Here is a 17,762-nt window from a genome sequence, read left to right as displayed (position 1 = left end):
AAGACAAGATATTCTTTGGTCAGCGGTGTACCTCCCTCTATCTAGGTTTTCATACACAGAGACTTTGAGAGTAAGAGTCAAGCTACCTGCAGCCAGCTCTTCATTATCAAGAATAATAAGGATAGTTGGAAGTTTTACCACTGGTCCTTTTCAGGGCCATTATAATTATCTTTCCCTACTTAACCATCAATCTCATTGGTGCTTTCAAGGGCCATCTAAATTTAAACTACCTTGTCAACAAATACATTTTTACTACCATTTTCGAAAACGATTCGTCGACTAAAATATTATGTTAATTAAAGACGGCCACTATTAAACCAAGTCAGTCATTCACTGGTAGTCGTCACGAGCGGAGTTGTTCGTCGCAACGCTGGGAACTCCGGTAACCGATGATCCTATATTACGCTCTCGACTCAAAGCATGCAACCAGGAATCACCGATCCCTTCCAACGTCTGCGCTGGGTGAACCTAATAATTATGAAGGAAAAAAACCAAAACAACTAAGTCTGCAAAAAATAGATAGTGCTTGAGACACCAACGTTTTTGACGTCATACTAGGAGCCGTTGGAAAAGATCCCTAGAACTAGTTCCAACGCTTCTGACTTTGTAATTTTTCTTCCGATTAGTGTGGAGCTTCAACAGCAGACCAGAGAAAATTACTCTTAGGTTTCCAGGCAGTCACGTTTGCTGGAAACTTCAGTCAAGAAAGAGTTTACTTAAGAAGCTCACCGGCCCTTTTTAGAGCAATCGGACGTCGAACTACCTTGCCAACAAATATATTAGAACTTCATAAAGTTGACAGAAAACAGCTTTCAGGGCTCACAAAAGTCTTAACCATAGCAAACGTTGCAAGAGGGCGAATTAAAAGAAAAATGATATATGCATCTAATGAATAAAATTTTAAGCGTCAAGAAACTTACGCAGAACATTCATCGAGATTGAAACAGCAGCTTCAAAATCGAAGAATAAATAATCCATTGCGTGAGAGATCAGCTTTTCAATCAGTACTCTCACAGTAATCTCTTAAATCTTCCAGATTCTGTAACAGGTAGAATATGTATTTGTTTTTTTTTGGCGATAAATAGTGTAGAGATGAATCTCCAGGACTTTGTTGCTCTGATAATAAAGTTGTTAGATAAGAGAAAACATTTTTTTCAATGTATGTATATTTTTTGGGAGTTCAACATCCTACTAGCTTTAAAAAATAGCCTTTTTCGTAGATTATACGGGAGAAACTGCCAATTAACGGCCCTTTAGGGCCAACGATTATTTTATGGCATAAGGAACGCACGGTACTTTTCAGAATAATTTAATTTTTTTTGCTTTTCACGGCTTTATATTTGACCAAATAAGCTATATGAATTTCGAACAAACATGTTTTTATTAAGAAGATTTTTGTTCTGAGAAGTGTCAGGAATAGATATAAAATTTCTAACTGAAAACATTTCACATTACATGTCAACACACTCAGGTGTTCCATTTAGTAAGTCCCAGACGAAGCTGGACGGGGGGCTGCTTGTGTATATTATACATTCGACTGATTACAATGCGTTTATCGAAGCCAAATGAGTTCTGAAATAATACCTTACAGTTATACTTAAAAAAATTAGCTTGCAATAAACTGCGCAGTATTTCGCAAATTTGTAAAATGGTCCTTGTAAAGTTAGTTCATCAAAATTTGTTAAGCAAATACTGTATTATTTAACTTTGATCAAAAAAAAATTCTTAGCACTTTTTTGCAGTTAAAATATTATAAAAAATTTGCATGGATTCGCAAAAGCATCTCGCCTGTAGGAAGTTTGACTATCAAAAGATAAGCAGTAGTACAATGTCTGAAAAACTAAAACAAAATTTGGAAATTTTTTTATAAATTGTTAACTTAACAAATGTTTCTGGCTTTCGATTATCTCAAAACTGTTTTCTTTGTATTCCTGAAAAAATTCTACAAAATCATAAGTTTTTTTTTTGCCTGGAGTTTTACAGTTGTAATATGCTTCGAGACATGGACTCCCCCAATGAAAAATTTTAGAGCTGCTTTTCTTTGGACCTCCGTAAGCTGCTGAATCACAGAAAGAGATCCTCCATTGGCAGTATGAGGGGGTGAACAGTAGGTTCTTAGTAGGTAGCCGAAATATCTTAGATCTAATTTAATGGCAAGATGTTTTATTAGACGTATAATGTATAATAACGAAAGATACGAAACTGTATGCGAATGGAATGGCTCTAATTTTCATGCGTATTTAGTCGAAAAAATAACAAATTGGTCATCATTGGGAAGTCGTTAAATTTTTATTCAGCTTTCGAAGCGAAAGGTAGTTTTTACAAAGGTAGTATTTCGTTATTGAAGATAACACTTCACGTGTTAACACAGGTATAATCATATTTAACTTTCAGTGTGCAATAAGTCTTTATTAAATATGTTTAAAACGGCAGATAGTTCTCGAATTTTAAGCTTGATTTGTGCATTTTTGGATTTACTCTGATCTCGTAAGTGATACATGGAATGTAAAAGTTTAACATTATAATCCTTAACAAAATTTAATTATACGATAAGATGTAGAAGTAGCTCATAAACTTATAAGTTTATTTTTGTTAATTTGTTCATATTAATTCTTTAAGAAATCAATAAATAACTGTACAGATAAGGAATTTGTTTAGTAAAAAAACTGAGATTTCTCTGAGGCCCTAGTTGTTTCACGGATTTCCTCATATATAATACATAGTATAGCACATCTGGAGCCTATAGGCTGCAACTGTTGCCGACCTATTACACTCTCAGTCACCACATTCTAGCTGCATTTGTAAAGAGGGGAGAGTGCATTCTCCGACCCTGCATATCTGCAGTAACCTGCGCCGCATTTGTGAAATGTGGGTGTGTGCATGCTTGTTGGTCAGTTGGTATCGATCTCCCCTCCGTCCAACTCTGCATAAGCTGCAGCAGTTGGACTAGTATACTAGTTAGGGCCGAGCAGAGTGGAGCACAGCAGGAGAAGCAGAGCAGAGTTGGGAGAATCACAGTGAAAAGGCCACTTGCAACAGCAATAGAGTTCCAGGCGCGCTGCCAGTGCCAGTCTTTCTTTTTACCCATACCTTTACCCAAGCATGATATACGTTCATACGTATTCCAACATTCTACTGACTCCCCTTCGATTCATGTCGCTTCGGTCGCTTGTAAAGTGAGTCTGTGCTTGTGGGCTGGAGTAATATATATAGGTATGAAATGATCACAGATATATGTAGTAGTAAAAAAAGAAGCAGAAAGAGAGCACCACTGTGGCACCGCAAAGTCAGTATGCCGAAGAACTCGGCTCAAGTTGCTCGGCCTTGTAGTTTGCTGTACGTGTTTGCGTGGAAGTCAGTTTGTCTCTGCAACCTAGTGTAAAAAAAAACTTTAGTTAAAGTAGGCGATCGCTTCTGTGGAATTTACTTCTGAGTCTTTGTGAGTGATTGAATGTATTAACATGTCGTGCCCTCAGCTTGACGCTTCTGTCTTCCTCACTAGACACTTTCGCGGGGCTTACGCAGCCGGGAGTTCGTCACGCATGAAACTAACAGCCCACTGCAGTTTCCCATGGTTATAGTCTACGTGTATCACCAAGTGCAGCATAAGTGAAGTAACAGCACATATCTAGACATGTACACAGTGTCGTTGTTATTGTTGTTGTGTAGTTCAGTGCTCCGATTTTCAACTTAGTGTCTTTGTTGTTGATCTTATATTGTCATTACATATTCTCCTTGGTGAAGATTCAGTGATGTCAGTACTAGTGCGCGGTCGACTGTGCTATTTTTATTTTATATTTAGTAGCAGACTAGGGTACAAAAGGAGTTGTGAAATTAGTAAGTCAATAAAGTAGTGACACACCTGAACTACCTTCAAACCATTATATGCGTACGGTGGATGTACAAGCGAAGCAAGAAGTGGAGCGGGTGGCTCCATGAGAAAAAGTGCCACCATTTCTCTGCGATGACCTCAATACGAGCTGTCTAGCAAAGCTGTCAGTTTTGGAGGTATAATGTGTCTACTTCCAGGTCCATTGAACACAAATATTGTGTTTAAACATATAAACACTTACACACGTGTATATATATATATATACACATAAATATATATGATATTAGAAATACAATTTTGTATCATAATATACGACAAACGCTATTTAGAGAGTGTGTTTAAGGTGGTCGTAATGATGTACTACATCCACACTGTACCGCAGTTGCAGTTGTTTGACAGTCACGAAAGTATTGCCATCTGATAGTGACCTCTTTTCTACAGCCCAATGACCGAAACGACTAGCATCAGCAGTCAACTATTTAATTAGCTTTGTACATCAACATATTACCACTGTACCTCTGGTTTCCTCTCATTAATCGTAAGGTACAACACGACAACGTAAATACCATCTGCTGCCCGTCTATCCGTGCAAGAGAAGAGCTCAGACGGCCTATCTGGATCGGCGGAAGAGGTGGGGCAGCAGAGCGGAGGTGGGCTGGCGAAGCAGTAGCAACAACAGCAGTAGGGCTTATCAAGGTCAAGGAGAGAGGTGGAAGAAGAGAGTGGCTGCGCTTGCCTCGTTCACTGCTTGTAGCTCCGTGTCTGTGTGCATGTTTGAGTGTGTACCGTGCAGATACGGATGCACTCACAAACATATACATACATAAATATGTTTGTATGGGCTTATAGTATACGTATATACGTATACTTCTGGCATCAAGGCCACTACTGAGAGTGCCGACTGCCGAGCCGTTGAACGCCCACGTCACGGCCGCTGTGGAAGATAAGTCGCACTCTCGCAAGTTCATATACCTGCTTAACACATACATACGTGCACACGAAATTGGCGTGATTTGCTTATAATATTTATAAATAAATATCAACTACACATTTGAATGCATGTATAGGTAAGTTGACAGAAGACGCGATAATTTGGGAAAGTGTCAGTACTGTACAGGTGACAAAGGTAGACTTACCTACTAATCCAGAATCTCGACATCTGCAACAGTAGCAGAACTGCTAGCCACAGAACGACAGGCTGGAAGTATTAACACCAGCTGTGGACCTGGCGAAGGGTGGTGGCCGTGTGGCACTGGTGGGCCCAGTGGCTGGGGTCGTGGTGGTGAGCCAGCTCGTTGGGCCTGGCTCAATGCAGCCTCGCGTGCCCGTTGCCGGAGTCAAGCGCCGCTGGGGTGGCCGTCCTTCCTCTGGGGCACCAGGCTCCCTCCAACTGCAGGACTCCAGCACTGAGGTCACGAGCAGTGGGGTGCTCTCACTCTCACTCCAACAGCCACCACCACCACCACCATCGCACTATGAAACGGCGGCATCCGAGAGTGCTGCAGACACCCCAACACCTGAGGCAGCTGATCAAACTTCTCAGCTCTGGAATCTTGACCTTCCCATGCGCACCTCATCGTGCACTGCCAGTGGCTCATCGGTAGTGCACATTAGCACTAGTAGTAATAGCATCAATAGTAGCACTAACAACAGCCAGCAGCGGTCGAACCTAAAGATGGTGGCTTCCATTAACACAACTAGTGGGCTACTAATGCCATCACTTACTCATCAAGAGACTAGCAGCCTTTCATCTGTTGCATGTCCCAGCGGCATCATTGAAGGTACTGATCTGATATTCTCCATATAACTTAGTAAACATAATGTCAAATTTGGGTGATAGTGTGTAATCTGTTTTAATTTCTTCGTTATAAGATCCCACGATGAGAAAAAATACTTTTGTTTATCTGAAGTGTAAGCTTGAGTTTTATAAAACAAGTACTACAACCAACTAACTTTCACACTTTTGATTATAACTATCTTCATAACAGTTTTATTCAAAACCAGTCAAACACAATGTTGTCTTTTTTTGATTGTCTATCTATCTGTGCAAGGTAGAATATCGCAAAGTATAGCAGAGTATAGGCTGTAGTTAAAACTTTTTTTAATCTAAATTTATTTTTTTTTCTAAATAACGATTTTGCAATACTAATAGTTGCAAAAAACTGTTATTTTTTTTGTTACAGAAACAAAATCACTTTTAGCGAAAACTACTTAATATTACACAAATCGAGAAAAAAGATTGCGACATAGCTTGTCTATAAATTGTTATTAACAAATTAGTGTTGTCATTCTCATCAATGTTGTGATTCTCATGCATTATTTGTAATAGAAAAAATTTGTTTGTCAGTTCTTCAAATATTGAGCTATTACTATTTACTGCATGTAACTTTCAAATGCCCATGTTTATTTATGTATCAAAATTTAATGTACACTATTTTACTTATGACACTGGACACTCTTTACTTGGTTGCATCGATAAGGAATTACGAAGGTTGTTTTAAAGAGTGTTACGCTGTGGTACGGATTTGCATTATTTTAATGATTTAATTTTCCAGCATTTTAACACAATAATTAGAAGGCGATACAGTATAAAAATAATTTATATAATACTATCATACATACACACAAATACAATTGGTTTCATTCATGTACTCCGTACTTTTGTAGCTAGAGTATAATCGCTTGAAAGTTCATAAGTATAAAGTAGAACAACTGTTTCTAAATAAAATATTGAAATAAGTTGTATTTGCATGTAAAAAAAAAGTATGGAATGAAATACAGTTGCAAAAAATAGGATACACTGTATTACACCACAAAAATGTTGAAGAAGCTGTTGCATCATTGACTAATAATAAATATATAGTAGATGAAAGCACTCCAAACTTAAAGTGTGGATAAAATGACCGCATTGTAAAAATCACAATTAATAATTACTCTTATAAGGTGTCCTATGCTAATTGGAGTGATGTAGCAGTTAGTGATAGCGATGTACTTCAGCGATTCAAACACAAAAAATGTAAATGAAGTCATATATAGTGCGTGTGTATGATTCTATCCAAAGAATTATTCTTGTACTACCGAGAAATTATATGCTGACTAGGTAAAAATTAAAATAATTAACATAATACAAATTCGTACCACATCATAATGTTTACTAATACAACCTTTATAACAACCTGATAATGGATGCATCGGAGCTCTGTGTTTTTAGTGTTATACGTAAAGTAGCGCAAATTAAATTTTTTTTCAAACAAATCAGTCTGGGCATATATAACTGTGAGCAGTAAATATTAATAGCACTTTATTTTAAAAATTGCTAAAAAGTATTTTTAAGTTAAAGTAACAAATAAGAATTACTAATTCGGAAAATCCTGATTTATTTATAACAATTTTTATAAACATGGTATCGCAATTTTTTTTAATTTTTGTAAAAATAAGCATCTTCTGCTTAAATAGGTCCTGTTTCTGCAACAAAAGAGTTGACCAACTTGTTTCCAATTGTTAATCATACATTTTTATTAAAATACGGAACTGAAAGTAAATAAAATTTTTTTTTATTCAAGCCAATAGTAATTTAAATAATGTTTATTTTCAAATTTTGGGCTACTAATTTTAATGATAACGACAGCTTATAACATTTTTTAATCAATTTTTAATTCACAATGTCATAATTTTTATTTCATATCAAAACCTTGAAGGTAATATAAAATCTACAGAAGGGCTTACAACTCTTAAATTTACAGGTAGGTTTATTTAAAATTGTTGAAGTTATAAAGCTCAGATGTTGGCATTTCGAATGAAGACTCTTGGTCCTTATTGTTCTATTATCCTGCAGAAAATTGGTTGACAATAATCTAACTTTCACAAATATATAGATAATCAAAAGAATAAGAAACTGAATGGTTGATAGTTCAATCCAACTCCTACAAAATAAGTTATTATCAAAAGTATAATAAAAACCTTACATGTTTTTTAATATTTGTTGATTTTAAAATCCAAGCAAACGCTTTGGTTTAAGTAAAATATTTTTTCTCATAATAGAATGATAATACATACCAATTAAAATAGATCCTACGCTATTACCCGCATTTGATTTTATTTAATTTTTTCAAGCCTTGTCTACAAGGTTAATATCCGATTGCTATTGCAACATGATAAAACGTTTGAATAGAGTGGTGATAATCTTTTGTTGAACGACTCTATGTCTGCAACGCATGTTGGCGCATATGTGAACATATGTCGGTGTAACCATGAAATAGCCATCAACAATATATACATCTTATACTAAAGCTGACTTATTTATTCTTGACTTGATATCTTCATCACAGGGTCTTATATCAATGCAGTAGGGTGCCACAGACTACAATGTGTTTTTGACTTTCTCTTTTGAAAGTGTTAGTAACTGAATAGAAAAGCAACATAAAAATAAGTAGCCTTGAAAAAGTTCTACAAATAATATAATTTGTTTTTTTACTTTGAAAAATGAAAAGTTCTAATAAAGTTCTGTTTCTTATAAATATTACAGATATTGGGAACATTCATTTTAACAATTTACGTTTTTCAACTTGAAACAAAACTTCGTTGTGCATAACATAAAATCTAAAATTTTGAGTCACCTATAGAACTAAGGCTAAGCAAGTAAAAAATTTACGTCAGAGCATACAAATCTTCTTACACCATCAACTTAACGTGTTTATCTGTCAATAGTTGTTACTTACGACACTCAGTATGCGATAACACCCATTACTTTGAATAAATGGTTTTACACTATCGCTCTAACGTCATGCATCTTTGAAATTAAATAAATTGTTTTGAGAGATACGTGATGTGTTTTTTTTTAAACAATAATAAAATTCTACTTTTATCTAAAAACAAGATTTTATTAATAATGTTCAGTTGAAACATAAAAACAAATTACACCCGTTCGAATTAAATAGCTCAATTTAAGAAAACAGAAGAAGAAGGTTAATGAACGTTAGCAACAAAAAAGCAACAACTTCACTGTCAACTACGACTACGGTTATTCTCGCTCTAAGAAACGGAATTTCGAAGCTCGTTGCATTTATATCTAAATACATATGTTTAAAAAAGAGAATTCATAGGCCCATGGATATATTTCAGTGCTCATAGCACTTTTCTCTAAACGAGAAATCAAGGGTCGACCGATGAGAGAATTTAATTTTAACTCATTTTTATTAGCCTTGTTAGGTGTGCCTAGCGACACATAGTGGCCAAGTATCGTACTGAGATAACCAGGTGATTGGAATGAAATCATCATTACAAACCACTTTAAAATAACAAAAAGATAAAATAAAAGGCTTTGACAGGAAAGAAAGAAGTGTTTTTAAGTGCTTAAGCTTACAATAACAATGTAGTTAGTTTTTTTCGTTGTCTCATGATCATATTAAAGGAAAACAACGAATAAAACTGCACTCGTTAGGTTACGGTTTCTTAAACATTCAGAGCTGCAGCTCTTCAACACGGTCAGTGACTGTCAGTAATCGTTTCTGACGCTACTGTTTACGAAAACGTAACCTAACGAGTGCAGGTTTATTCGTTGTTTTCTTTTAATATGATCATGAGTCAACCGGAAAAACTAACTCTACATTGTTGTTGTCGTCTCAAGCACTTAAAAACACTTTTTTCTCTCCTGTCAAAGCCTTTTATTTTTTCTTTTTGTTATTTTAAAGTGGTTTGTACTGATTATTTCATTCGAATCACCTGGTTATCTCAGTACCATACTTGGCCACTATGTGTCGCTAGGCACACCTAACAAGGTGAAAACTTTATATATTTCGGTAAATATGTCTTAGTTTTAAGGGTACCTAAAACAGAATTCTGTATGTGATAGTACCCTTACTACAGTTTAACTGCTAGATTGAGATTCAGACATCGCGTGGCAGTGGCACACTGTTTAGGATAATTAAACGCATTCCTAGCAGACCATTCAATCTACTATTAAACATATATACAAAAAATTTAGGGGTTTTTTTCCGTAGTTTACGATGATATAAGAAATGGAAGTGTTAACGTACATAATCTTGGAATATATACAATAATAACGTGTGCCAAGTCATATACATACATGTATGATTATCTTTTATTATCTTCTGTTTAATTTGATGCATAAATTTTTTTATCATGACTAATGCTTTTTTAAATAAATACTTTACATATTTTATCTTTTTTTTATCTTTAGTTAGAAACTTCGATCATGATTTAGGGCATATACTATAAACCCGGTGTATTATGAACTAAAAAAAATAGTCAAACTAAAACAAAATATAATTTTTATTCAAGCTTGCTTAACTGAACTAAGCAAAGTAAAAAGTTTTTTACAACTCAGCTGTATGGACAATTAAAAAGACTTCACTGAATCTCAAAATGATTCGGACAAAAACTTTTTTTTAGAATTCTTTGTGTATTAAAATTTTGAATTTTTCATGCCTATACTGTAAAAAGTAGCGTTAAAAAAATTATTATAATCATACTAAAAATTATTCTCTATTTTTCAGGAAACCTAAGACATACTCGCCTTATGACGCAAGTTATTTAGTTTAAAATAATTATTATAATATTTCAAATAATCTTTATTATGCAGCAGCCCTAAAAAAATTATTACACGGCATAATAAAAACTATTACATCTAACGTAGTGAAAATTGTCATGGTATAATTTTTGCTGTACAACATAGTAAGTTTCATTTTTATCGTTTTGAAATGTCACATTCTAAAGTAGGATTTGCTATGTGGCATAGTAAAATTTCTCATTCTACTGCATTACAATTCAGTATAGTAAAAACTACTATGTTTGAAAGTAATTTTGTGTCAATAAGTATACACGCCTTTTGAGTTTCAAATTTAAGGTTATAACAATGTAATCATTACGAGAAACATATTTTTTTTACTAATTTTGATTACTAAAGGGTAAAAACTGATACGTGCAGACAATAAATTTTAAATCGACTAATTATCCGTTGTTATCACCTTAACCTGCAGGAAACCCTTTGATTTTTAACTTTATTGTGTGTATCATAAACAGTACCCGTTCCTACATGTACGCACTTGGTCGATACTACATCAGACGTAATATACCGTGATCTAATGGTTACGGAGTCTGATTTAGAAGCCAAAGGACGGAGGTTTAATTCCTGATCCTTTTGCAGATCTTTTTTATAATAAAAATATGGTAACAACATATCAGTATCTCTACTTTCAAGGAAAGTATATCTATATACATTTTTTTTATATCATAGTGTAGTGATCTCATTTGAGGTATTTACACTTCTATCTATATACATATAAACTACAAAGATTATTCTCTGTTATATATATATATATATATATATATATATATATATATATATATATATATATATATATATATATATTCCCTGGGCAAGATATACATTTTTCTTCTCTCACTTTAATATAAAAATTATTTCTGAATAAAGTAAAAATTATTATGTTGAATAGCAAACTTTAATATAATCTAGTTTTACTATGTAGCAGAGTCATTTTTATAATATGTTGAGTATGGTTTAGCTTTCCTATAAAATGTAGTAATTTTGATTATAGTTGTAACACTTTTTCTAGCACCACTTTTTTCCGTGTTTACTTAGCAATATTGATTCAATTATTTTGTACGTACATTTCAAAAGTTTTAAACATAAGCTATGGACTGATGCTTCAAAGTATCAATCATTAAATTTTTTAATATCTTAGTATGTTATTTGAAAGGAAACAGGTATAATCAAAATTATAATGATCCATGAGCAGCAAAAAGTTATTAAAAATGGTTGAGCAGCAGTGCTAAACAAATTCCATTTCCCTTAGAAAAAGGCGGAAGCATAAAAAAAGTTAATCATCTGAAGGTAACAAACTTATTTAAAAATAAATTAAAATAAGCACTATAGCTGCGTGTGAAAAACTAAGATTTTTCTGTAACATGATTTTTATCTGCATTCATTAACTTTTTTACGCATTTATGGCCGTACTTGCGCATATGTTTGTGTCAGGCAAGGAGATTCTATCCCTCACTATAGTCCATGCGACCCTCTTTATAGTTTAGTATGTCATCTGTCTCTTTCACTCCCCTGTGAAAATGTAACGTTTTGTAGTTTTAACCATGGTTATTAAGTAATTTCTTTACACACTAGTACCTTCAAGATGTTTAATAAAATTAAATGCGATCATTTGATGTTCTTTTATCATTCGTAAAATGTTTATCAGAAGTTCATTATTAATAAGCAAGGTAAATGCAATAGAAGCGCTCAAGAGTATGACAGCCCGTAAGTCTACATGTAAAAAATTTGGTGTAAGATTTCACAAGATGAATCAAGTTCAGGTTTTATATGATGATGAGAATACAGCATTATAGTTATAAAACCTAAATTAACCGACAATGTCGCACTTTAAGGGGTTAAATGGTTTTAAAAATATGCAGAAAATGAGACATTGAAATAGAAAACCCTAGGAAGTAACAAAAGTCTGTAATTATTTTTAATACTATACATTTCACTATTTTTTAAATCTAACACTATAAAGCTTACAGTATTGACAAGAGCTCTAGTGCAGAACAAGTAATTTACATTCATTTCAACCGAAAAAATTGTATAAAAATGCTGAGTTACAGAAACAATACAACAAAAAAAAGCTTTCATAATTTTAGAAGGATTAGTATCTTGAAAGGTATTGACATCTACGCATAATCAGAAGATGAAAATTATAAATTTGAAAGTACTATTTTTCTGTACAAGATGTTATACCTTAAATAACATATAAAAAATTGTATTAACTAAAAATTTATAATCTCACATTGCCTGAACTATTCATTTGATATTTTATCTTGCAAGCAAAAAATTTCCATGCTTCGTTACTTTAACAAGAAAAAAAAAATATCCCAAAGTATATTTGAAATTTTTTCGAAAAATTTTATTGATATTTCTTTGAACTTTTCTGATATATGAGTTGTTAAGAAAGCTCATAAGTGTTTTGCTTTTTTAGCAAACAAGTCAGAAGTGTACGCAACTAGTTTTGAATACGTTTTGCAACGTTTTACTGTTAAAAGGTGTGCATTTTTATGTTACACATAAATTTTTTTACATCAAAGGAACAAATTAATCAAATACACGCAAAATTCTTATAAAACATTGATTGAATAATGTGCCAACAACAATCAGTATGTGTATAACTTAAAAAAAATGTTTTAACGAATTAAATAATTATAAAATAATAATAAATTATTCCATATAGTAATATTTAATGATGGAACATTAAAAATAACTCTTAACGTAATTAAATTATTATCTTATATTCTTATATTAAGACATCGTGTTGTGTGGTAATACTTCAAAATGTTGTATTTAATTATTTTGACTTTATGTAGTAAATTGTGAGTTTGCTTTAAAAAGTATAAGTACTTTTAAAAATTGTGTTTTACTTATAATTTATTTAAATTAAAAATTTGTTCTAAGAATAATATTTTTCTTAGCTGATTATTTCTACATCAAACTTATTTGAAAATTTAATTTTTAGTTTGCATCTTTATTTGTGATTTGTTTGTTATAAAAAATTTCTTCCTAAACTATATTTTCTATGTTTGAATTGTTTTATTTTGTGTAATAATTGTATTTTTATTCTTGCATCTTAACATCATGACGTGTAATTGTCCATGTGAAAGTAAAGGTTTTTTCAAGTAAAAAGCTATGCCGTAAAAACTTAACATTAAGCATTATTAACTATTAAAATGAATACTGAAACAAAATAAAGCTGCTTCGTTTACAATGTAAATAGTAATAATACTGTATTTTCATAATTTAATGTTATTTTTTGTATAAAAACATAATTACTGATTTAATCTCTAGTTATCATTTCTGCTTTAACATTTTACTTTAATGATTTAGATACTTTTAACCTTGTACCATTACAGAAGCTATCAGCCATGCTTAAATTTTGGATCAACACAACTGTTGCTCCGATTTTTGAATAAAGCTCAGGGGGTGGTGGGCCTTCACGAATACTATTTATTTGCATCGTGCAGCAGTTTAAGACAACGCCACCTACAGGAGAAAAGATGTTGATACTAACTAACAAAAATACACAGTTCATTACGGACAATGATTTTTTTCAAGCGTTCATTCCAACAATAATGTATGGTTAATAACTAAACAAATTTTCTCAGTCGCAAGTACCATGTTAACAGTAAAAAGAGCTTTTTTTATAAATTCACAAAATAAAGTAAATTTCTTGTATGAAATGCATATAATGTATGAGTAAGCATAATTATTATTACTTTCTAATGTGTGCTAACTTATAAGTTCTCCACGAATTAAATTGATATTCGAGAAAAATCGTAATACTTACTCATGAAATACACGCATGTAAAGAGAAAAATTTTTTTTGGTTAATATTCTGTTAAATAAGTATTTTTCAGCTTGAAAATATACTCAATATCCGAAGAAGTTACGTCAGTTGTTAAAGAAACATAATTGTTATACTGAACGCTTGCTACAGATCACTGCCCATAAGAGACTGTATATTCTTGTTAGTTAGTATCAACATGTTTTTCTCTGAAGGTGGCACTTTCAAATTGCTGCATGAAGCGAGTTATCTCAGTTGGAAAGTTACTACAAATATTACCATCGGATTTATCAACACCTTAACACGTTGCGTAATTCATCATGAAATACTTTTGTACATCCCGTTTTTTGATTCAGAATTTCATTATACAAAAAATAAGTCTTGTTCATTTATTATGAGACGTCAGTCTTACACTGTATACTAAACAATCATTATTTCCAATGAAAATTTTTTTACAAAAATTTTTTGTTCTCCATTTTACAGAGACGTTAAATAAAAAAAAAAAAAATAACACTCAAGTATAACATGTATCGGAAATATGTTATGCAAAATCTCTTATCACATAAAAACTCGAGGTACACCTTTAACAATATAAGTGACTTTATGGCCATACAATCATCAATTTGCAAAATTTCTTAACTTGGAAAAGAAAAAATATATATATACGCCAGTGAAGCACAGAAAAGGGTGTGAAAGGAAAAAAAATAGCTTATATAATTTTATTTGAAATTTTCTAGATAAGAACTAGAAAAGATTTATGTGATTCCCACAAGAAAAAAATACAGAAAGAAGGAAAAATTTTTTTGTTTTTTTTTGTTTTCGCTTGATGAATTAGATCTTATCATTGTTATTAACTTCATAATGGGAAAGGGTGGTGAGGTGAGACCGCGAATATAAAATTACACCTCTTTGCTAGTAACAAGAAGATTAAAGAGTGCCTTTTGATTTCATCTCAGATACGGTGTGGAGTAATATTAATTTATGACAAATCTCATGAAGGGCCATTTACCGGGAAAAGTAGACTCATTTTTTACCAAGACTAGGCCCCTTACTTTTCCCAAATTTAGAGAGAATGAAGAGACTCCGAGGAAGACCTGTTCCAAAACCCCACAATTTACACCAGTCCTTTGAATGCCAGTGAAGGAGACATCCGTACTCTCGGTAGGTCAGTCAGTAATAGTGTTTGGGACCGAGCAGACTATTGACAACAGATTAGGCAGTGAGCTTGCATCATCTGGCGGCCATTGAGAATCCAGTGCTCCCGACAAAGAGCAGTCAATGTAATTTGGGTACCACCATGAAAAGTGAGAAGATGATAGTACTTGACTAAGAGTACGGTGAGAAGATCTCTGCAAAACAAGATCAGAGGGTGTTTAGCATCAGAGTCCAGCAAGGCATTGCTTAACCTGCCTTCGACTCGTAACAATTCTTTGTAGAGGAAGGGAGCAAGCTTACACAATCGGCTTGAGGTAGAAAGAAGCTCTGTCTGATCGATTGGGGCATTAACATTGCGTTTGATGACGTAAAGATCAGGCGCAAAGTAACGCCGTTGATGATCGCAGACCAAGAGCAAGGCGGCCATTTTTACCTTAGCAATAGTTAGCGTTAGATGCTTAGATTTGATGAAAGCTTTACGATGAATGAAGCTTAGGGCGGTGGACTGTATAGAAATTAATGAACATGGTTTTCTCAGTCGGCTAAGACATTAAAAAGCAAAATGCATGACGAAAGATGTTACTAGTGTCAGACGTAATCAACGCAAACAACGGTTAAGAAGATTATTCACGAATGAGACATGCTCACTCACTGGTCAGCTTGCTACAAGGTTAAAAGACGGAGATGGCTCGATGACTTCAACTGTAGGGCAGGGTATTGAGGTTCAGTTTCATGTAATAAACCAGGGCCATTGAACCATAGATGCTTGTGGACTAATTGGCTAGGGAAGACACCTTGAGAAGCCAAGTCAGCTGGGTTTTGTTTGGATGGTACTACTTGACACGGGATACTAAATTTTGAATGTCTGAACATCTGTTCGCCGTGAAGACCGGCCACTTGGACGTCGGAGCGTTAAGTCAGTGGAGGACGTTAAAGGACTCCCTCCACAAGTGGGTAGGAGTAACATCACAGGGCCAGCTGTCAATGAAGTGTTTAATGACTTAAGCGAGAAGATGAGCGGCGCACAACTTAAGACGAGGGATACTTAAAACCTTTAAGCGTGCGACTTGAGTCTTGGCTATTTGGGGTAACACGTAAATGTTGGAACCATTGACGAAACAGACATAGATGACAGCGTCTGGACAAGGTGGGCACGGTCCGAGGCTTCTAGTAGAACATCTATTCTATCTAGAGTATGAAAGTCAGGGTCTGCTAGTTGAAGCCCATGAATATGAGATTCACTAACCTCTTAGAAATTGGGGGTTTATAACAAGAAACTTGTGGACGACTAAAGCCTTAGTTTCGTACTTGAAACTGAAATCAAAGTGAGGCAGTAACGTTATGCAAATCTTTTTCCGGACTGAAGTTACGAAAGTGTCACCTACTCCAGTCAACGAGATACTAACTAATTGGGTTTTAAGGCTGAATACATCGCAGAGGGAACGAGATATTAATAAACTTTGAAAGCCCTATTCAACTAAGGATCTTACTCACATTTAAGCGCTATTTAGACCACGAATGTAAATTCGAGCAGTAGCTAAGAAAACTCCAGATGTCAAAGGTAAACTGTAGCTACGTGCCAAGTTAGCGGTAGTGCAGAGACGTTGATAGGACTGAGACTCATGATGCATGTTAGGGTTTTCTCCCTGGCCATTAGTGGGTCTATTCGAAGACGAAAATCTTTTTGCAGGAGTTGTCTTAATCTCTTCTTTATGTAGTAAGGTGTGGTTCTTTCGATGACAAACCAAACGAGAGAACTTACTCTTGCACTGCCTGATATAATGCCAACCGAGACTGTTGAGGTAGAGTTGCCTATCATTCACGAGCTGCCTCTTTTCGTTCAGAGGTTTACTTTGAAAGGACTGACGATAATTCAGGCGATAAGATTTACTGCAAAGAAAGCACGCAGGAATAGACGAATCATCAAGAGCAGTAGAGCTCTGATGTACGGACGAAGACATTGATTTGGACTTATAATTAGGCTGGGAGCTGGGTGTTGGCTTGCGTTTCGTCGACTTCACCGTCTCCAGTGTGATGATTTGAGAAGTGATGAACTCATGCAAACGAGCAAGGGCAAGAGGTTCATCACTGTTACCTAAGTGTTTCTGCCAATCTCTGTTAGCAAAGTGATCAAATATACTGACAATGAGGGCAATAAGGACGTCTTAACTTCCGTTTTCTTTACTCAAAGTTACGAAGGAATCGAAGGGACCAAGCATCTCTTTAGATAGACATTTCATTTACGTGCAGGAATTTGACTTCGTAGTAGAGCATTTGATAATTGTGCCAGTGTATGAATATATTGTGTATGAAGTATTGTGAGTCGCTTATTATCATAAAACTTTACGAGAGCTTCCCAAGCCTGAGTATAGTTATAAAGGGGGATATTTTTATAAGGTCGGCTGCATCTTCGG

At 34.1% G+C, this 17,762-nt stretch overlaps 1 protein-coding gene across 5 annotated transcripts in view; it reads left to right on the top strand.

Moving 5' to 3' along the window:
• Window positions 1–17,762, top strand: part of Ecr (ecdysone receptor) — a 389,856-nt gene that overhangs the window by 191,673 nt on the left and 180,421 nt on the right. Inside the window, exon 1 of one of the 5 annotated variants that reach the window (XM_089595620.1) lies at window positions 3,052–5,613. The exons of 3 other annotated variants lie outside the window; for them this stretch is intronic. In XM_089595620.1, the coding sequence (XP_089451746.1) occupies window positions 5,142–5,613 (472 nt within the window). In that variant the 5' untranslated portion in view covers window positions 3,052–5,141. Of the gene's footprint in view, window positions 1–3,051; window positions 5,614–17,762 lie in introns of those variants that run through there. One more of the 5 variants, XM_089595621.1, reaches the window with a different exon arrangement.

Source organism: Copidosoma floridanum, unplaced genomic scaffold (assembly GCF_036245765.1).
Source record: "Copidosoma floridanum isolate Cflo_tuat_1 unplaced genomic scaffold, Cflo_Japanese_pri ptg000026l, whole genome shotgun sequence".
In the NCBI taxonomy this organism is placed as follows: Eukaryota; Metazoa; Arthropoda; class Insecta; order Hymenoptera; family Encyrtidae; genus Copidosoma; species Copidosoma floridanum.
Note: the sequence above shows the minus strand (reverse complement) of the source record. Positions and strands in the feature narration are given on the sequence as shown.